Here is a 22,696-nt window from a genome sequence, read left to right as displayed (position 1 = left end):
GCCTAGAAATGATTCTTCAACACAATAAAATAGCATCTATTTAAAATAAGAGTGGTTGTCATCCATTATGAACCCTGTACACTCTGACACCAGTATGTATATTCGCTTTACTGTTCTCTAAACGTCTCCGAAGTGCTGACAAGGAGAATTTGTTTCGCAATCCAGAGCTTCTTTAGTTAATGATCAATACAGTTATTCTCACGACCTTTGTTTGATTAAGGAGTGATACAATGACTGAAATGAGAAATTAGATGCTAAGCATTCTCAGGGTTAAAGGGATAAACTTTAGGGGCCGGTTTTGTACACAAAGTTTGGCCATTGTGTAACTAAACCGTGATCGAAACTATTCTGATGGTGCCGTAGATCGGCAAAAGCTCGGAGAACTAAATTATCGTAGCATACCTGGCCTCACTTGATTTACAAGTCTGAGTTTATCTTGAATTGAGCTCAATGTTTTATCTGAAGATTTGTTTTTGTGAGCAGTGTCAAGAGGGCAGAAAGTCAGCGCTTGAATGACATTTGATCAATGAAAACAACACTATTCTAGAGAAAAAGTAAGGCACACTGCTCGCGTAAAACCGCGGTTTGGGTTAGACCTCGTGTAAATAACCGGCTCTAAATGACCGAAGCAGATAAGAAGAATCAAAAACACCCATTTTTACCGAACAGTGGTACAAGAAATCCTCACTTATCTCAAATCGGAGGTTATCCTCGCACACGATTTTATTCATTGAAAACTATTCGGAGCAGCAGTTTGCAGACTTGGTCTGAATGTTTTAATGTAAAACCTACATTTATTAATTAAATAGCAAATATCTCTAAAAAAGAACAAACTAATGAACAAAAAGTTGGTTTTTCTCACCCATCCGAAGACGAGCTCCAAGTACCACAACCTGAAGAACGTTTTTAACGTTCACCTTACACCTAGGGAGATGTGTAACTTCACGATTTTATCAAATTTATTTTAACTTTTTTAAGTCTATTTTTGTTTCAGAAAGAGAAAGTAATAAATAAAATATTAAGATAAATACGCCTTTTTAACAGCGAAAGGCAAATGCAAAATGTATCAACCTAAACGACTATCACGACAAAATAACTTCCCTCGTCCCATGGAAACTCATCCATTTCATCAAATTGTATCAGGGAAATTCCGGAGGAAAGTACAAGCTTAAAAAATTTTTCTTCTACGAGGTAACAGTTGAACTGTCAAAAACTCTTTATAATGCATCTTTTCTGGTCTATCATGTGATTAGACATCCCGCCGTTGAACCGGTAACAAATTTCCCATTGTTAGGCGAACTAAGTGAGCCTCGTATTTAGTGTCAGATAAAATTCGGTCCCAGGTCATCATCAGCGGAATCTTGTTCCCTGCATAACCGAAAAAACATTTTTGAGAAAAAGTAATGGTGGGTTTAGATCATCAATTTCGTCGGGCCTTATCTTCTAATTTCAGGACTTGTGCGATGACTAACGATTTGGTAAGGATTTTATCTACGAGCTTGCATTTACTTTAACGAGCAACTTCAGTAAGAACCAAAGTATCAAACCTGACTGCAAATTGACGAAAAGTTGTTCTGCAAGAGTGACACTTGCAAACGTTGCAGACTAAAAAATGGGATGTTTTAACATGAGCATTAAAAAGACTTTTAAAACCGTTTAAAAAGACGTTTTAAGACTTAAAAGTCTTAGTATGTTCAGTTACCAAGCCTACAAATAAAGTCTAGTTGGCGCTACGACACGAGCAGCGAGGCTCCTGGGTTTCGAGTGGCAAGCGACGCGAGCGTGCGAAAGGCTTGCAAGGTTCAAACCTCTTGAAAACTTTCCCGCCAGCTCGAATCTCGCAAGTTACGCTGGCTATCTGATTCTCACCTGATAATTCCGTGCTGGAATGGGCGGTGGTAACGTTTCTTCTTTAGGTTTCGGTGATTTTGGAGACTTGGGTGGGAGAGGTGGGGGCACATCATCATCATCGTCATTATTATTATTCCTTTCTACGTCACGGAGAGCAACATATCTCTTAAAGAGAAAGTAGATATTGTGAGTTTCTACGAGAAAATAACCAACGATCAAGCGTTTTTTTTTTTTGCGGGGGGGGGGGAGGAGTGAGGGGGAAGACCGATGATGTAGTAGTGCAAGAGAAAGAAGTAACGAGGGCAATCTCCACCGCCAACTTTTGCGTTGCTAAAGCATTGCACGTCCCCCCCCCATAAAAAACAAACAAACAAACAAACAAACAAACAAAAAAGGAAAAAAACTGCTTGATTGCATATTAATGATAACTAAATAAGAAAGGGTAAATAATGAAGGTATAGGGTACACAAAGACTTGGAGAATAACCTACCTTATCCTCTAACACTTGGATTAGTTCCACATAATCTACTTCTTCTTGCGACTCCTGTGAAAAGGAATACATATGTAAATAAGGAATGATAAAAGTAGCTAGAGCAGAAGAAACGAAAGAGAAAAAAATCACTTGGAATAAGGTGAACGGGAAGTAAAAGCAAAAGGTGGAGTGGATGGGGAGGAAGAAAATGCCATTAAGCTTTTGTCTCAAGCTTTGATGGTGTTCAGTGAATAAATTTGTTTTCACCCTAAAATCAAAATGCACATTCTCCGTACAGTTCTCTACACATTTCTTTAGGTGCTGACAAGGAGAATTTACTTAAGAAACAAGAGCTTCTTTGGTTGGTGATCGATCATTTTCTTTAATTATTCTCGTGAACCGGCTTAATGTGTAATTCAGGGGTGATATTACAACTAGAACTAATCAGATGGTAGTCGCTTCTAGGGGTCAAAGGTTTATGATTACGATAAATAAGTACACCGTTAGCTCACTTGCAGGCGGTAGTTTGTGTTTTCATGCGCAAGACTCAGCGCGGCGAATGTTCGGTCGCTATATTGGACAGGTGGTAGATTAGGACACGTGACAAAGAGAGGGGGAGGGAGAGGGGGAGGGGGAGGGGGAGGGGGAAAAAACAAGTAATCACTTCAGTGTGGCTTACCTGTCCACAAGGTTCAATAAGAACGTCTCCCTCTGGATTTATGGGTTCCTTTTAATTGAATTGCAAATCAAAAAGAAAAAAGAAAAAAGAAAAAGAAGAAGAAGAAAAAATGAAAAGTAATTGCCTTTTAAGATTGCCTTTTCGTAGCCACGAGAGGTCGTTCAATGATACTTTTGATTGTTTTAATTACGTTATAAAACATTCTCAGTGAGGTTCCGAGTCTGGAATTGAATCCGCAATGGATGATTAACACTCTTCGATTGAATGTCGTCAAACCAAAACCAAAACAATAACAACGGCCAATCAGAAGACAGGAAAATACCTTAAAGTAAAAACAACCAAACTGCCAAAAGCGCGGGAAAACGCGGGCGACAGTCGTGATTGGTTTTAGTTTTAAAACTGATTGGTTGTTGAGTGTTTTCTGAACCAATCACTAAACGAAGTAAAGCAAAACGTTACGTTATTGCTTCCACCTTCCACTGGAGAAGAATTTTGTCAAAGGACTTGACTAGGTTGAGCTCTTAAGAGAGCGATCGATGCACTATGCAAGTGAGAAAGGAAAACTTCACAGCATATGAATGAATGACCAAAGCGTTGCATATACCTTTTAATGCACACTGACTATTTCTTAAACAGGTTAAAGCATGTGTTATTACCTTTTTGTGTACACTGACCATTTCCTTCAGAGATTTGTAGACTCGCCGCATTCCAACAATAAGAAACTTCCCAGAGCGAGTCTGGTCAATCATGTAATGCTTACAGCGGCCCTGTGCCCTAAAAAAAAATCAGTAAAATACAATGCAAAGAGGCAGTAAAAACGTATACGTAAGACTCGTTCTGTCAGTTTTTCAATGAGCTCACCTGTATGACAAAGTGTAACCAAACCGGCTTTCACTGACTCGGATTAAGAAACAGCCAACTGGCTTGTTCGATAGCAAGCGCTCAGATTCCCTGTAAACAAAAGCACACATGTGAACTTGTTCTTGCCAGATGGAAAGCCGACTGCGTGAAAAGAGGGTTGGTTTGGGAAAGATCGTCGAATAAAATTCTCTTTTTTGAAAGGTGTTTTAAAAGACCTTAAAAGCCTTTTTCAAAGGCGTGGGCACTTAAAAACTCTGAGAAACCCATGCCATGACGATGTGAAGTCCGATGACAAATCAAGCTACATAAAAACTATATGCAGTCGGAGTCTTTACAGGGAAATCAAACTTTTCTGAGGGAAAAAAGTAGATTGGGCGATGTAACCAACCCATGGACTTCGATCCGCTACATTTTTTTTCTTTCTTTCACTTATATTAAAAAAAAAGTCCACGAGAAGAATCGATATTTTGACGCTGTAGGGTACCTAGTATTAATATGTACTTAATGACCATATGAGTGGAAGGGTCTGACAGGAAAATAATTGACTCGAGATCATCACACACGGACCATAACACACGGACCATAACCCATAACGCACGGACCATAACGCAAGGGCCATAACACACGGACTGAGCGCACTTTACCATGCGTCATGGTAAAGTCGGTAATCGAGCCTAATGGCCCACCCAGCCGGAGCTCATTCCGGTTTCGTTAGCATGAAGTGACTAGGAGTATTACCATTCCCCCCTCCCCCCCCTGGATGGGATACTAGTTCATTGCAAGGCTACTTCTCCAGCGTTTCATTGGGCTTCCTTTACACTGCCAGGTGGAAAGAACCACTGTGAGAGCATCATATGACCAAAAAGAGTCGAAAATTTCGGATTAGGAATAGAAAAGTAATTTGTAATGACAAATTAAGAGTCTTCAATACTTTTCGGAGAGAAAAACTCCACTTTAGTACGTGGCTTTAATTGTTATAAGTAAATTAGACACAACCATAGGATCTATTTCATGAATGTTGGTTACCTCCTAGAAATGATTCCGTGAAACCATTTACTAAACCCTCCACTCTCGTCCTGTACAACTCCCTTGGGAACCTGTGTCTCTTGAAACCACTGCACGGCACTACAAGACAAGAAATATCCACTTGTTAAATTTCCCCAGCAAAACCAAGAGGCCCTTCATCTAAGCCACAACTCTTACAGGGAAACAGGTAACTTCGCTTTGCTTTTGAAAGAATGACTTACTACAAGAAAGCTCTCTGTTATAAAATCATTTCGTTTGATATCCATGTTTATTTGCTTCAATTTACAAATCTCCGGCCTTATAATGCGCATATATTTACAATTATTTGTGTCAGATGTACCATTATATGCTTTGGTAGGGGTTGGGTAAAAAAGGCCAAAATCGCGAAACAAACGGACTGACAGACAGACTGACTGACAGCCAAGCAGAGGTCAGAGTGAAAAACAAGCGGCACTTAAGGTCTTAAGTTTCTAGAGAAACTGTGGTGCTGTGTCGGTGGGGAAGTATGACAAGATAAATTTGGTTTAATCAACTGATTTGATATTGTAAACTGGCCACCGTAAAGAGGTTCTAATTTGACGTTTCGAGCGTCAGCCCTTCGTCACAGCGAATGGAAACTTAGACACTTAGATAGACAGAGAGAAAGAGAGACACAAATCGATTGATAAAATATGTGGTACATACGCTTCTTTGTTGGCCACACTACCAAATGCACTCTTGATAGGGTGGGGCTGACCAATAAACACATCTTCTTCATCTTCCATGTCGTCCGTGAGAAACTCGTCCTCTATCTACAAAGATAAAATCAACAAACCGAGCGGTAAACAGGTCCCGTCTTGTCGACGCAAAATAGAGTATATTTGGGTCTAAAGTTCAACCTCCTTTAAGGGTGTGTGCACATCGTTGGGGTCAGATTTGATACCATACTTACCATCAGATACTTAGATGAAAAGAAATCGGGGGCTGGAGAAAAAAAAAATTAAACGGCCTAGAATATGTTTTTACCATGTCGTTTCTAGTTTCTAAAAGTTATGTTCCGATGTGTTGAAAATTTTGAGGAATGAAAAACTTTTACGTGCTTCTCGTCTAATCCTCGTCGTTGCATACCTCTATCTCATCAAGTGACCCGTGACTTTTCCTCGGAGACAGTCCAAGAGCTTCCGGTGGGGGTGGCGGAAAGTAATCTTCGTCCTCCTCAGGGGGTGGAGATGGGAAATGTAAGCCAATGTAATTCAATGTTTTCTTCCTTAGGATTTCTACAACAAAAGCAAGAATTCAAGGTTGAGTTTTGAATTAGTTTTAATAGAATCACGCATAGCTTATTGATAAGATAAAAATCAAAGATTTCCAAACTGATGAAAGTTCTTAGTAGTAGTTCCTCTGAGGACAAAAAATTGCTCAAAGAACAACAGAACATGTCTCTATTGTTCGCCTAGAAAGTTAAGTAGAGACGGACGTTCTTAATACGTCGACTGTAGATATATTACAACCATTTGTGGTTCGCTTTGCCAAGATCTTGCGCATTTAAAACTATTAAAGCGGTACAGACCAAAAAAAATCTGTACACAGCTCTGGGGGAAAGGGATTTAAAAGGTTTGGTGACTGAAAACTTCTCAGCTCTGGCGATAGCACTTTCATTTTCCACTCTTTTGAACTAAATATATTCCCAGTAGAAAGATGTTTATCTTTACAAAATATCTGATGTCTCCCTCCTCTACCTTCTTTTTCCTTGTTATCTTGTTGCATTAACTCCTCTTGTTTGTGATATAGTTTGTTTCCGAAAGTGCCGGAAAGCTGTAGGAATGTTGCCGTTTTTCTGGAGTTCATCATAGCGTCCTCTCGGAGTCGTTTATATTTGCGCCTAGCCAGAAAACCGCGAACAACTTGACACAGAACACAGAGAGAAAAAGTCCTATGAGTATTTCCCGTAATTTTAGAATCCCACGGGAACTTATTATACAGTTATAGTCAACGCTCGTGCCAGGTAGATTTAAGATTGTTCTGATAGGTTTTCTGGTAGATATCAAGCCGGTTTGAAGAAAGGAGTACTTGTTGCATCAGGGGCACAAAAAGTAAACCAAATAGAAAGTTTCACCTTTCTTCATCAAAGTCTGGGATTTGCTCTTCTAGCCGAGGGTCTCGGTCAAAAGGTTGATGGAGAAGCTTACAATTCATGTCTATGTGGGACAAAATCCCGCAGATCGTCGCTTTTGTTTGAAAATATTACAATGTTTAAATTCATGATATATCGCAAAAACCAACCAAACAGAGACTTCGCCCCTTCTACATGAACTTTCTCCTGCTCCTGACAGCACATTGTAATTGAAAACATAACCTTGTTCAGAGTTCGACCCTCGGATTCTCGTATCAGAGCGCTTAGAGTCTTAGAGATTTAGCCCTACTGCAAGCTCAACCCCCAACCCCCCCCCCCCTCCCCAGCCCTCCTTCGACCTTAGCGAATTCGCCCCCTGAGCTGAAATTGCATGTTCATCGAAAAACATGATCATGATTTTGATTTCGACAGAAGAGGTATAAGTTCTACCGTAAGAATACGAATAGAAAGATTTAGGGCCAAACTAGTTAAAGCGAGAGCGAAATATTTTTCCTCCAAGCTATGTGAACTCGCTAAGTGGATAAAAAATGAAACTGTGGTCAGTGGGGCGAAACTTTCATGTAGCCGGCGTCTCGGGAGTCTTCGCTTGCGTATTGTTATATATGTTTTGTTTCTGCTAATGTACCTTTCTGTATGGTAATCACTGCCTCTTGAGCTTTTTGGAGCTGTTCTGCCAATTTTTCTGCGTGCCAGTACTTCAGAAACACCTTCGTTCGTCTGGGAAGTGCAAGAAAATCAAGCAAATCATTCCTATGCCCGTTGGTTATGAAATTAGGTTTGTGATTTATCTATGCTCTTTTCCAATGCGGTTTTTAATGTTTTCACTGGTGTTTTTAATGTTACGATGGTGATGATGTTATATTCGCCAAAACGTCACTGTTGTTTAGTTTCTTCTGTATTCGATTCTTCGTATGTTTGAGTCGTTCCATATCGTGCTATGCGAACTGCGTTTTTATTATTCGTCATTCGAATTATGTTCTTCTAAATCCGGGTCTTCAGATAGCTCGACCGCTAAGGTCTGGCGCGAGTTATAAATTTAAAATTCTGCTCCATATGGAAGCTTCCCTTTCGAGTATCATAAAATGCAAGTGACTTTAACATCATCTCACTGATTGAGTCATTATGCTGCCGCAGACTAATTTAACAAATTGCCGTTTAGAAAATGACGAAACCCCCAAGGATTGTAAAGTACTTTTTTCTCACTCACCCAATCTGCCAGCCATGCAGGTTTGACCTTTTCAAAATTTGTCGACAGCTGGACTCAGTTGTTGGGAGGTTTGTCGTATATAAAACAAGCTTATACCTGAAAAACAGTCATAACGTTAACTTCATCATGTTGAGACTTCGTGTGGGCGCAATAGCCCCAAAACCAGCTTTCAGCACCGAAAGGAATTAACCGAACGTGAAGTTCTTTTTTCAACGTAATTTCAAGTGGGAGAACATAATTATGACGAGAGGCGAGGAGCTAAGACTAATGGTAAACACCAAAGTACAGTTTGTAGAAAAGTTGTAGTTAGTAGCAGAGTGAATAAATTATATCCTGCGTGAACGGGGTTATTCTATTTTTAACAATTATTGCATGAGCGCTCGTTGGATATGAGATGGTAAATAGCGTGTAGTGCTGGGTCGGCTATGACCAATCTCGTATCCAACGAGTGCTAATGGAATAATTGTTTAGTACATTTCATTAAATCCTGAACGTTTGGATATTTTGAGCATTTTTCAGCTCCGAAACAGTTGGCGAAATACTTTCCATATAAGGTTACTCGGAATACAAAGTGATAACCGGAGTAAAGTGAACCTATCAGAACACTAGAGATACAATGTTCGGAGTTAAAGATTTAATAACAATTAATAAACTAATCTAAATATCTAAAATCGAATTATAAACATCGAAAAACTGCGTAAATAAACTTCCCCCTACTTCTCATGGAGCTTACCTGTCGATGAAGTCAGCAAAAGAGATCCTCAGAGCAAATCCTTCCCTTCTGATACGCGTTGTTTCAAGCACTCCCGTGTAAGCCAGCTAAACAACAAGAAAAATTTTAAGGCAAATAGAAATAAATTTCCATGCACAACAATCTCGTAAATTTGAAACAAAGTAATCCTTGAGCTTTGATTAAAGGGGGTAAGTTTCTAAAGAAACTGTGGTGCTGCGTCGGTGGTAGTAACAATGTAGTTTTGGTTTTATCAACTGAGTTGATAATGTACATTAGACACTGTAAAGAGTTTCAAAGCTGACCTTTCGAGTGTTAGCCCTTCGTCAGAGCGCAGGGCTAACGCTTGAAACGTCGGCTTCAAAACTCCTTATGGACTTTGGTTTGTTTTGTTTGATGAGTTGCCCCACTCACGTAAAACAACACCTAACCATCTTTACCTGCTCTCTGACGTATTTTAGGTCAAAACTGTCCGAAATCTGCAACAAAAAGGGACAAAATAATTATTTAAACTTGGTAATACTCGAGGCGAGATTGTTAAAATCAACTGGGTTTTGTTGTGCTTAAAGTGAGTAACAAGTGCTGATGGTGAGGTTGGTACCTTTTCATGGTTTGGCTTGATGCACCTGATGAATTGTGGATTGGCAGCTGTCATTCTTTCCATGAGGATTCCTAAAGACGTCTTCCATTGAGAAGAAAATTTGACACAAAATATCGATTCTCAGATATTGCTTCAAGTAATACTCTGTGCCAAGCGAGATCACGGTTCAAGTTCAGTTGAAACCGTGCGTTGAAAAAACGACGGGGGGGGGGCGGGGGTTCCGGACCCCTACGTACCCTTGCCAGACCTTTTTTACAGTTGAATAAAGGGGGTGAGTTTCTAAAGAAATTGTGGGGTTGCGTCGGTGGAGGAGTTCAATGAATTGGTTTTTGTTTTATCAACTAAGCTGATAATGCAAATGAACCACCTTAAAGAGTTTTTAAGGGCTGATAGTTTCGAAAGAAACTGTTTGGGGCTGCGTCGGTGGGGGTGACGAAATAATTTGGATATATCAACAAAGTTGAAATGGTAAATTGGCCACCGTAACGATTACAAAAGCTGACGTTTCGAGCGTCAGCCCTTCGTCGGAGCGAAAAAGACTAAAAATCCTTTTTTAGGCTTTTGTAATCGTTAGGGTGACCAATTTACCATTTCAACTTTGTTGATATATCCAAATTATTAAAGAGTTTTTAGGCTGGCGTTTCGAGCGTTAACCCTTGGTCAAAGCGAATGATCAAAGGCTAACGCTCGAAACGTCAGCTTTAAAACTCTTTAGGGAGGCTAATTTACTTTATCAACTTAGCTGATAAAACCAAAATTACCTTGTAACAGCTGACAGTTTCTAATCTAAAAAAAAAGACTCTGAATTTTACCTTGAACTGTGCGCCAACTGTCGGCTTTTTGGTGGCTGGCATTCCCTGGCGAGCTTTACTTAGTCGCTGAAAAAGAAAAAAGTCATTAAACATCGTTATAATTTACTACAGAGCTGTTGAGGAATCGTGGAAATTTTGATGTACACTTTCTCTGTATCTGCAAGCCATCGTGATCCTACAGGTAGCTTGCTAGCAGCCCTAGTCGTAGATCTAGTCGTAACGTTTTGAACTTGTGCAACGAAAATCTTACTCGGGTAAATTAGCAAATCATGAGCTCGGAGTATTTTGCATTAAGATGACGTTTTGTTGCTAAGCCACTTGCCCTGAGAATTTTTCCTTCCTCAGCTATGAACATTAATTGCAAACCAATTTTTTACTGAGCGTCGTAACCTATCCCTAGTCATACCTTAGTTCTTCTGACCACATTTCCTTTGCTTACTCGTCCTTGTAGAGCCAATGTACCAGTTCGAGTGATGGTACCTGAAATAGGACAACAGATTCACATGAGAGCAACCTTCAAATGAGTGTCGAAAGTAATAAGAGACTGCATCGGTTTTTCTCTACCTCGCATTGTGATTGATCCAGAAAACTGGCGCCACTCTCTAAACCAATCAGATGCAAAACTAAAACCAATCACACTTGGTCGGCCGCGTTTTGCCGCGCTTTAGGCAGTTTGTTTTCCTTTATTTTGATATCTCATTTTCTCTTCAGGGAACTTTCCTTTCTTCTCGCCTTTGCAAATTGTTTTGGTTTTGTATTCAGTCTAAAAGGGCTCTATGTAAAAGTAAGATGCGATTAACCGTACAGCTTAGCAAGCTTGATTGTTAAACCGGTTTAATTAAAGCGGTAACCAACGACTTAAAAGTAATATACTGGGGTGTATTTCCCTGATTTAAAGAGGAAACTGGATGCATGTGCGACAACGAAAAAGATTATAGTTAACCTGCTTAGCAAAATAACATTCACCTCGCGGAAAAATAAGAAACACTGCCAGAATAAAACCATGAGCGTTCCCGCGGGAAAAATTTCGCACAATAATACGGGTGTACCTTCACAGAGTCTTTCATATTTGTAAACATTTCGTGAGGAAAAGTAAAAACCCTGGGCAAAGCCTAACCTAACATGGGATTAAACAAATTGCTATCAATTTTTAATTATTTCCTGCAAAACTGATTTCCAGTTGATAACTGGTTGAGATATTGTAGGAAATACTGTGGCTAATCGTACCAGAAAAGATAGTGGCAATCAAACTGTTATCACTTCTTCGCAGCATATCCACAACACCTGGTGGGAGAGTGTCACGATTTTTCTCAAGAAAACCTGTAGCGTCATATTCAACCTAAGAAAATCAACACAGAGTCGAAAGAGCTGATTAATGTATGCGGATGCGCTAATTTTTGACCGTATACCCTTTGACGTATGATTTCGTTATTTAGCTCTGTCCACAGAGTCAAATTTTCCTTCCACCTTCCACTTCTGAACTAGCGAGCAGGTTTTCACGATTGACGCTGCAGGACGCGCGTTCCTCCGTCCGCGGCAAGAATTTAGACGATTCAGGGAGAGGTTTGCCGGGGTCGGGTTCGAATAATCAGTGCTAGACCCCTCCCAGACCTTTCGCCGACTCGTAATCACGGTTCAAAGCCTCATAACTTCCCGAGCTTCCTCTTGACGAGGCGCTAAAAACGAAGGTTTGCTCGCAGGCTATCCTCTTCCAGTCACGGTTTCCCCCTGGCTTCTATGTGTCATTTTTCGACTACCTTTGTTTTACGCGAAAAAGAGAGAGAGAAAAAAGTAAAGTGGGGCGTTATTCATGCCTCGCAATGTAACGTAACGTAATGAGTATGAGTTTCCCACATTCTAATCTCTGAAAGCGTAAATATGTTCCTGATAAAGAGATGAGAAAACAGAGAAAGATATCGTTTCGTATCAGCACTCACCTTTCCAGCATAGTGACAGATCCCGAACAGGTTCGTGTTTGACTGCCTTGACTTGATAAAAACGCTACTTTTCCCACAGTTTTGCCTTAATTTCTCCACAAATGATTGGTCGGTGCTCTACGAGAAACAGTGTCGGCAAAGCAAAAGAAACAGTGTCGGCAAAGCAAAAGAAACAGTGTCGGCAAAGCAAAAGAAACAGTGTCGGCAAAGCAAAAGACAGCGGAGCAAATGTGCAACTGATTTCCTACTACTTCATATAAGACGCCTCTGCCGACTCCTATCTTAAATAGGTGGTTGTGGTACCGATATAGAAGGTAAGTATTGCGTGACGAGAACAACAGAAACTTGATACAATACAAATGAATAAAGGCTGATAGTTTCTAAAGAAACTGTTTGGGGCTGCGTCGGTGGGGGTAACGAAATAATTTAAATATATCAACAAAGTTGAAATGGTAAATTGGCCACCGTTACGATTATAAAAGCTGACGTTTCTAGCGTTAGCCCTTCGTCGGAGCGAATTGGGGAATTGTGGGTTGTGTGTGCTTTTAAAAGCAGAAAATGGAGCTACGTTATTGGTGGGAACATGGTAACGAGAAAAACACGAATAAATTAGTGGAATGAAATACATATGAGCTAAAGCTTCGCTTTGAATTTGGTAACTGGATTCCCTAAAAAGTACATAGAATACTTATTCTTTCATAAGAAACAACTCTCACAGCGTTGTGAAAATTCTTGCGAATAGGCTAATGATTTAGAACTGGAAATATCTGTCTTACTAAGTTTTCTTTCTGTGCACAAGCTTAAACAGCGAAGCATTCACAAACCTGCGGAAAATGACTCTCCTCGTCTAACAGCGCCAGGACACCGATTGGTCTGTTGAGAAACAAATCCTGTGGATCGAAAAAACACAATTTTCTCGTCTTTGGACAAAATCGTCACCTAACTTTTTTAAAGTTCTTCTCTCAGAGAAATCGCATGATGATTTTCTTAGCCCTTGTCGTAGTTAATCCAGTTTAGTATCACCCTAACAGTGCAGCTAAACAGCTTAAGCATGTGTCTTTGTTCCTATTACAAAAGATAATTTCCCAACCCTTTTTCAGCCTAAAAATACGATTTTCAGCCCCACCTGGGATATTAAAGTCATTTCGAACAAGACTAAACCTAATCAGGGGTGTAGAAAATGCCAGTCCCAAAATTCTGGTTGAAGACCAACTTGGAAGCAAATGGAAAACGTTACACTCACGTACCAGGACAGGTTTGTTGTCCGCGAATGTGACGCTCGTCCAGTCAATTCCTTCCTTTTTGTACTCTTCCTGTTCCCACAAGAAAATGTGCTATACCAAACAACGAATACAAGCAAAATTTCAGAGCGTGAAGTATGGTCGACAGTACAAGTGCCAGAGCTTACGCGGTTTCTAATCATAATGCGAGCCGCTTTAAAAAATAAAAAAAAGCAAACAAACAAGTAGGAAAAGAAAGAAAAGGAAAAGGAGTGGTAGAACAAGAAAAAGAAAAACAACGGGAAGAAGAACAAGAACAAAACAAAACGACAAACAATCAAAAAGGAATCGAATACAGAACGAAATACTCAAGTCGTGAACTCTTCGACTCGAAAGCCCATGCTAAATAAACAGAAGGACAATACCCTTCATAGAATGAGGAAATCCTTACGAAGCATAGACCTTACTAACGTCTCCTCAAGATATAGAAAACATCTGTGTTTCCATTGACCTACACGGACGGACAATACAACCCTACAATACTTTGCTGTATTTCCACACAGAAAATATTATATTTCTTCGAGTCGGATTCTGGCCATAGCTAAATCCAAACCCTAGTGCCGAGGGAGTTTGTGCGACCTGAGGTTCGCGTCAATATAGAATCAAAGGACAAGCCGCACCAAGAGATTATAATCTCTGGGCCGCACTCTGTGGTTTTTAGCCTCACTGTCTATCGGGAGACTGGAACAAAAAGTATTCTAATATGGTTTTGTTTTTGTTGCTTATTATTCCCAGGAAAGAGAACATTATTGCCGTTCTAATATTTCTCCAAAACAATTTCTTTTTTTACCTGGTTGAAGAAGAACTGGAGTTGCTCATTGGCTAAGTTAATGCAGGCCTGCTCAAAACTGTTTTTCTCGAAATGTTCAAAGCCAAATATGTCAAGAATACCTACGGGTTACAAAAAAATATATATATATATTTAGTTCTTATTAACCGAGCGGGAGGTCAGTATGGGAGAATCTTGACCGAGGTCGCCATTACAGACCGACCTAACTCGGTTAATAAGATGTTTATTATATGGCTGTGTCTTATGTGCCAATTTTTTATATTCTTTGTACCTTTTTTTTCTAGACCGATCCAGATGCCGGTCCGAGATGGGAAAATCTACACCGCTTTCAATATTGATTTCAGCCAATCAAATTCGCGAGTTCGTTAGTTCCCAGTCCTTGTGAGACACAGCCATATAATAATTAACAACTATTCACCGAAGTGGGGGTGGTTAGTGGTGGATATTTACCGAGCCGCGAAGCGGCCAGGTAAATATCCGCACCGCTAACCACCGACACTGAGGTGAATAGTTGTTTTAGTATATACTAAAACAGTGAGATAATATACACCACCAAAAATTAATTTGAGTAATTTCTTCGCTTGTAACGGATGCAAACCGGGACGCCATTTTTTCCCGAGTTGCTCGGAGGTAAATAGCAAAGGATATTCGGAGTTTGACTAGCCAATCAGAGCGAGCCTTCAACGCTATCCACTAAACATATATAATGACTTACTCCCTAGAAACCGTCCTAATTGTGAAAAAAGAAAACGTCCAAAAAACGCTTGCTGGTGAACATATACTCTATTAAAACATGTTCATGATACAATTTTTTTTTAGTCAAAGCCTTTAAATAACCCGTTATTAAATTGATTTAGCTCTGTGTTTGGTCCAGAAAACTTAATCATTCTCACGTGAACCAATCAAGTACAAAACTTACAATTAACTTAAAAATCATTACTCGCATTTTTCTTAACTTGATCTTGACGCCGTCTACTACTTATATCTGTTTTGAGTTTGTAAAGGTTCCTTCTGATTGGCCTTACACAGTGACAGATCTAAGAGAGGAACCCCATCCCTCCCTCACCCCTCACCCCCACCCCCTGCCTTTGCCTTATTTTGGGTAAAAAAACTAAACGCAGAAGAAAGAAAAGTCGGCAGGTGTATGCACACACAAAAAACTGCGCCGTCCCCCCCCCTCACACCTCCCCCCTTTAACTCAAGGTCTGGATCCGCCATTGGTTCAGATTTCTCTGGCTTTGCAATTGGCATGACACTGTCCAAAAGCGTTCTATAACAATCAGAAACTAAACACTGTTGGGCGCATTAGTCTTTGAGAAGGAACATAAGTAATATGTGTTTCAAACAAGCCTATTTCTGTTACCTATTTCTGTTACGTCCTCTCCTCTTGATTTCATTGGCGGAGCTAGAAGCTGGTTTACTTTGTTAACAATCCAGCCAAATAGACGACCATACATCGCTTTCGATGTCGCATCTCGAACATCTATGGAATTCAAAATAACATTGCTTAATTTGTCACAGCCTGCCTTTATTCAACACTGAGTACACCCGTTTGATTTTGTACCTAATTTATATTCAATGGGGTCAAAGCTTATTAGGAATATCAAGAGATGGAAACCGAGGCTGGCCAGTAACCGTCTGTTAATGTGATCAAATATCGGACGATGAAACTGATATTATGACTATAATACCACAAAAAACAGGAATCAGTTTTTGCGGACATGGTCATGCTACAAAACGAGAAAACAATTACACAGAGTAAAAGTGGGAAAAAAAGGAAACAGAACTTCCTAGTCTGTTTAGTATCAGTAACGGACTCATTCTCCCATCGAAGCAATTTTCTAAAGGAAGTGAGTGCAGAATCTAGTGAACCCAAACAATAATGAAATAATCCGCTTGAGCTCTATTCTCTTCGACTTTCGCCAAATTCTAAAACGTTTCCAAGCGCACCATAAGAGGACCTTTCTCCCTTACCCATGGCTTGATGGTCTTTCAGTCTTCTTTTAATAACACTGCCCCGGGTTGTAGTTGATGTGGAAGTCAACACTTCTGACAATTTTTCCGTGTCAACACCTAGAAGTTTCTGTTGCGATATCAATAGAGTAAAAGTAGGTAACTGAGTTGCCGTAACAAAACAATGAAGAATATAATAATTCTTTTAGAAACTCTATGGTCTAATTTTGGTTCAGTGAAGCCACATGTTGGGGTAGGTCAGATTGCCCTTTAAAGTTATGATATGTCCTCGGATAGAGTCTCCTCACATCTGCCAAAGTACTCGTGCCGCTGTTTTCTCGGTTATAAAAGTCAAGAAAATATTTTGAGTGATGCTTAAGATACAAAACTACATCTTGGCATAAAAAAGCGGTAACAGTATTACGAAGCCAATCATTACAGACGTCACACCTACAGAAGTTACCTCAGGCTGGACATCTTAAAAAAGTTCGCGAAATGTTTTCAAGTTTCTCTCTGTCGATCCATGTCCTAACATGCTATTTTTAAAAAGATAATCCTCTGTTACGGTTAAATGATTCTTGTTTTGCTTAGTATATATGTATATATTTTATGGCAGTTTCAAGTACGATAAAGTTCAACTGACCGCAGCTGTCCTTAGAGGCCCATGTGCGTCTTTAACAATGGCTCCTTCATTTTCATCCATCTCAAAAGCGATGTTACCCATATTCAGAACACCACCAAGAACTGTGAACATATCCTCTTGCTCCTAAAAGGAAAACATTACGGGTCGCTGATTCTATCGGTTCAGATGAAGATAACTGAAAAAAAGCATGATTTGCGACACACACACACACACAAAAATAATTTCTAACAAAATTACTTGATGTTCAAGGTGAAAGGCATTGGTAAAAAAAATTGGAGGCGACTACCAATCGCATTTAAAAGATCGAGCTCCCCTTTGCCAAATCCTTCAGTTTGCTTTAAAACTAATCAAACTGCGGTTTGAAGTAACCTTTACACGTACTCCCACGATCGAAATATTAGTTCTCTGTACCATTTCCCATACATTTCAAATAATATCAACCCTGAGAATTTCGATAACAAAACAACCAATATTCTGTCGTTGCTGTTATAGTTCTATCTTCTCATCACCTTTCTGCCTTTATAATGAATTGATACTGTGAGCAGAAAATACATATATCTTATTAACCAAGCGCGAGGGCCGTACTGAGAGAATATCGGCCCGGGGTCTTGACAGTACGGACCGAGCGCAACGAGGTCCGTACAAAAAAGACCGAGGGCTGATATTCTTCCAGTACGGTCCCGAGAAAGCTTGGTTAATAAGAGATTTATTATACGACTGAAGTTCAAAGGGACACAAGTGCGGTATCATTCGGGACCATTCGGGACAGTGCCCGGTCCAATACAGAGAGAATATTGACCGGCACTAGAGCATTTTGACTGGTTGATTTTAGTTATTGGCCCTCTGACTTCCCGAGTCGTGTAATAAATTGTGGTCACACCCTTGGCAGTGAAAGCCAGATTGATAGAGTAAGAGTGGCTAAAAAAGAGCATTCTACATGTGCCTTACTGATGAGGAAAAAAGAACAAAAAACGCGTGGCAGATTACCTCGTCAAGGAACCCAACCATATCCATAGCATTGAGAAGCTCATTAAACATCATTTTGTTCTTCGTGACTTTCTTCAGACTTGCTGTTCCATCGCACAGATAACTATTTTTCGATTTAAAAGTAAAACCTTAACCAGATGTAATATCAAAAGTGAACCCCAGGCTTGTTATACATTTTGTTGATGGTCTGTTTCAGTAGTCATTCAATCGCGAACTAATGACACCTTTTTTGCCGTTTTTATGATCAACTAGTTTTAATATATATATATATATATATATATATATATATATATATATAATGACGAATTTGGGTCTAATAGTAATACCTTTCCTTCTACAGTTGGGACTCTGTGCTCTTAATTTAAACGGTCTTAAACGGTTCGATTTTCTTGGTGTTACATTCAAATGTTACTTTCGAGAACTCGTTAACTATTTCCAAAAATTTCCAGAATTTATTCCGGTTGCCCTCCGACAAAAATATTGCAATTCTAAACAAACGCAATGCCAGTCTATTGTCTTTTACCCTCCCTTCCCTCCCCCGATCCCCAACCACCCTCCCAGCACTTCCAAGGGGCAAGGAGAGAGTTGCGTGAGAGTGTTGTGTGTCCTTCCCAAGCAGACGCAGGAACAGCTCGGATTCAGACCTGGAGTTCAGCACGATCACCCAACGACTCGGTGTCATCGTGTCTCCCAAGTCTAGGCAACACCGCTTCTTTGAACCTTTTTTTTTTTTCACTGAAGATGAGCACAACAGCGAAATAAACGTTATCCTGTGCTTCATCTGACACACTAAAACGCGGCATTTGTCGAAAATTTCTTACCGGTATTTGTCTGGCCTGGTCAGTCCATATTTGCAATGTTCATCAGCTGAAAGCCCGGCGAATAAGTAATAGAAGATGTGAAAATTCTCCTCTCCTCTGCTTTGTCGAACAACACGGGACTTCTCCAAAAGGTATTCAGAAATTTTAGCACCAATGACTGAAAAACGTCCTTGTTTCAAATCGCAATCATTGATAATCGTAACTGTATTCTCACAATATCATTTTATCTCACAGTGTTTTATGTCCCTTCATTTTTGCCTACCTCACTTCCTCCATTTTGTTCTATTCTGATTGACTGATTTACTGAATGACTGAACATTACTGCATGACTGGCTACCATCAAGCTAACTGACTGACCACTTAAATAAATGACTGCTTGACTTACTAGTTGACTGATTGACTGACTGGCCAACTAACTAGTTGATGGACTGACTGATGGACTAACCTGTACATGCCCGCCTGTTCAAAAGGTGGATAACACCATAAATTGCTATCCAGTGGATATCGGTGTAAACAATACAAACTGTGCTATGACTATCTGATAGAGATTTATCCAGCAGATGGTGTTATTTTCTCTCTGACAGGCTGGCAAGCTGACTAATGGACTGACTTTAAAATACCAGCAGTTAATTAATGTCTGGCTGGCTCACTGGGCTGACTTTCTAACTCACGACAAACTAGAGGACTATAACCAACAGATGGATGCATGAACAAACCCATTGGTTTATTAACAGATGAAGTGTTAGACCAGCAGAAAAACTAATGGATGGAGTGACAGACTGGCTTACTGACTGCTGACTACCTATGACTGCCAATGTGACTGCCTGTCTACCTAAAACTGTTTGATCATTTGACAGTTTTTTTATACCAATTATCTTACCCATGCCTTGCTGAAATTTTAGCTGGATATACTTTCCAAATCTGCTTGAGTTGTCATTCATTAGAGTTTGAGCGTTGCCAAAGGCTTCTAGCAGTGGATTCACCTATGGTTTAATAAAAAATAAGGAACACAAAGAGAAATTGTTGGAACCTAACAATGAACCTCATCATAGCTGCAATGATTTCTGAGCTGAATTTATGCCTCCTCTCCTCTGAAGAATTATGTTGTGAGGAATTTTGACTCTCCCTTAAAAACAATATAAAATACGAGTGCAATGTACCTGAAGGATCTGTTGTTCTAACTGAGAAGTTCCTCTTGACAATTCAACAAGATGACTTATTAGCAGTTTTGCTGATTCTGTTTTCCCTGCTCCACTTTCTCCACTACAAAATAATTAATTTTATTGGATTTTAAGTTACTGAATTGTAAATTAATTAGATGCAAGTTTTTCCACATGGCTTAAGTTTCAATAAGCCCTGGAAATTTGGAAATAAATAGATCAGATGAACTTTTTCATGGCTTTTGCACAGTCTTTCCTACTATTGATTCACTGCTTTGACCTTAAAAAAATTAAGTGCTACAAAAAAAAAAAAAAAAGGAAGAAACTTAAACCACCAATTTTCATAGTGGAATTTTGGATTCATACAAACCATTTCATGGCCAAATTGCAGGAAATGCCCATCTGGTCACCCAGAATCTACTTTTCTTTTCAGAGGGAAAATGTCATCCAAATCAACAGTCTAGATCTTCAATCTCCATATTAATCAACTGATGTTACACCTTCCATCAAACAATTCACAGAAGACTGACAACTACATTAATTCTATAGGAAAATGTTTGGGCACCTTATTACACAGCACTGGCCTGTAGGACTTGCTCCTCCCACACCCAGAATTGCTTGATAGGCGGAGTTGGCAATTGCAAAGATATGAGGGGGCTGGGCTGATTTCTGTGCCATCTTGTATGTTTCTGCAGTCTGACAATAAGGCATGCAAGTTAATGTTAGTAACTGATTTTATTACACGACTTGGGCAGTCAGAGGGCCAATAACTAAAATCAACCAATCGAAATGCTCCATTGCTGGTCAATATTCTCAGTATTGGTCCGCGCACTGTTCCGAATGGTCCTGAATGATACTGCACTTGTGTCCCTTTGAACTTCAGTCGTATAATAAATCTCTCATTAACCAAGCTTGCTCAGGACTGTACTGGAAGAATATCGGCCCTCGGTTTTTTTTGTACGGACCTCAGTCCGTACTGTCAAGACCTCGGGCCGATATTCTCCCAGTACGGCCCTCGCGCTTGGTTAATAAGATATATGTACAGGGAGATTGTATGCCTGATCAGACCAAGAATCTTTATCAATGGGATCTTTGAGTACCTCACAGGTACTTGAAAGTTAAAAATTCAGGCATGAAATAACTCTAATTGAATATTTACCTAAATTCATGTAACATTAGCTGAGAACTATGAAACTAGGAACAAAAAGGGTATCATTATTTGTCAGCACAGCCAGCACAGTCTAGTTGAACGGCCGGCTTACTTGTAAAGTAGTATGCAAATAATCCAAATTTTGAAGATAACAATTAAATTGCAGTTAACCTGACTGTCAGAGTAATGTATGTTTACTTAATACCTATAAGAACTTGGCAGATCCCTGGATCACTTCTAGCGAAAATCAATGGAAGAGGGGCCAGGGGAGAGTAGAAGAATGTTTTGATCAGATTCATTTCAGTACAAGGTGACTTAAACAACTACCTGTAATATTAACACCATAAACTGTCTAAACTTTCTGCTACTTTTTCTCTGCTAATTAAACAGAGTCTGCAAATAAAATTTGAAAGCCTTTTGTACCTAAGGGTTATCTCTACCCAAAGAAATTGGAATAAAATTTATTTGCATACTGCATGACTGCTCGCTTATGAAAGCCGCAATATTGATCGAGCTGGATTAAATTCTCAGGGTTCTGGACTGGGTTCTACACTGGGTTTCCTTACACGAATTTCGAATAAAGAGAAGCAAATGGATATACTCTTGAACAGGTGTATTTCCTTATTTCCTTAAATAAATGATAACTTCGACTTTCGATCCTTAGTTTGCAAGGGATATTCAACCTTACACTTTTGTGGTAAATTTCCAGAGGCTTGAATGGGTTGAGTGCGATAAGAATGTCGCCGACGTAAGTCTGTGAAATTTCAACAAAATGAAAGAATTAGACAGTGATAAACAAGGGAAGTAAATTCAACTTAAAGTTAAGCGCATTAACTTTCCCAAAATAACTCTGATCAGCTGATTCAAAAAATGATCTGCAAAAACAACCCATCAAGTACTTGAGAGGAAAAATACGCACATAGATGACATCTTGATTGTATCTAGCTTGCAGTTCACGGATAATTATCTCCTCATTCAGTTCAGACAATGTAGCTAAATCATCAATGCCATCTTTCTTCCGACCAGCCATTGTTTCCGTCTGGCTGATGCAAAGTTCTAGAATACCGAGAGTTGCTGCCTCACCATGGTTTCACTAAATGCGTGACTAGTGTTGATCATTGCGTTACAAAACAAGTCATGCAGTCGAAGATATGGAACTTCCGTGGACATTTTAAGTTATACCTCTTTAAGACTTGTAATTCTCCATCTATCTTTTAAAGGTTGAGAAAGAGGAATATAAAATCAGACCGATTGAATTTCTTCTAAATCAGTCGAAGGACAGTGGATGAACAAATTCTCTTTGGTTTCTTTGGGGGTTGGGATGGGGAGTTTCGGCAAGTTGGATGGAAAAGTCTTTCTCAAGCTTTTACCTTAATCCCTTTAAGATGAAAAAATTCTATGAAAAGTAACTGTAGGATCCAAGAACATGACAGTGCAATTATGGACCTGTTCAAAGCCAGGTTAAGATAACCTAGGGTTAATGTGAAATTTGATTTTAGATCTGAAAGCTTGTGGAACAAATTCAGTTTATTGCTTTTTTTTTACAATTTGATAACTGAATGCTCTAAAAATAATAGAGAAAATTATTCCAAAACGGCATTTGAACAGCAAAATATAGAAACC

General features: G+C 39.5%; 1 protein-coding gene across 1 annotated transcript; it reads right to left on the bottom strand.

The window, feature by feature from the left end:
• Positions 1–1,194: 1,194 nt before the first annotated feature.
• LOC111337302 (myosin-IIIb) lies at positions 1,195–22,173 on the bottom strand. The gene is made up of 32 exons (XM_088758396.1): positions 21,993–22,173; positions 21,762–21,827; positions 20,489–20,619; positions 19,924–20,026; positions 19,644–19,746; positions 18,764–18,920; positions 17,943–18,045; positions 16,956–17,078; positions 16,334–16,442; positions 15,723–15,842; positions 14,360–14,460; positions 13,537–13,623; positions 13,114–13,179; positions 12,290–12,406; positions 11,580–11,691; positions 10,759–10,832; positions 10,353–10,418; positions 9,541–9,621; positions 9,380–9,418; positions 8,943–9,028; positions 8,210–8,305; positions 7,628–7,719; positions 6,608–6,772; positions 5,997–6,145; positions 5,574–5,680; positions 4,890–4,988; positions 3,864–3,953; positions 3,659–3,776; positions 3,003–3,050; positions 2,342–2,395; positions 1,870–2,016; positions 1,195–1,368 (listed from the first exon to the last, which is right to left on the bottom strand). The coding sequence occupies exons 1-32, from the start codon at positions 22,101–22,103 to the stop codon at positions 1,351–1,353; spliced, it is 3,138 nt and encodes a 1,045-aa protein (XP_088614522.1). The 5' UTR covers positions 22,104–22,173; the 3' UTR covers positions 1,195–1,350.
• Between the last annotated feature and the right edge of the window lie 523 nt (positions 22,174–22,696).

The sequence above is a fragment of the Stylophora pistillata genome, chromosome 4 (genome assembly GCF_964205215.1).
Source record: "Stylophora pistillata chromosome 4, jaStyPist1.2, whole genome shotgun sequence".
In the NCBI taxonomy this organism is placed as follows: domain Eukaryota; kingdom Metazoa; phylum Cnidaria; class Anthozoa; order Scleractinia; family Pocilloporidae; genus Stylophora; species Stylophora pistillata.
The sequence above is the reverse complement of the archived record's forward strand: the minus strand, read 5'-3'. Positions and strand labels throughout refer to the sequence as shown.

Coding starts and splice junctions, on each gene's coding strand:
- LOC111337302 (XM_088758396.1), bottom strand. CDS start 22,103: ATGGCTGGTCGGAAGAAAGATGGCATTGATGATTTAGCTACATTGTCT. Junction 9,419..9,540: donor TCAAGCCAAACCATGAAAAG/GTACCAACCTCA, acceptor TTTTTGTTGCAG/ATTTCGGACAGTTTTGACCT. Junction 3,777..3,863: donor GGTTACACTTTGTCATACAG/GTGAGCTCATTG, acceptor ATTTTTTTTTAG/GGCACAGGGCCGCTGTAAGC.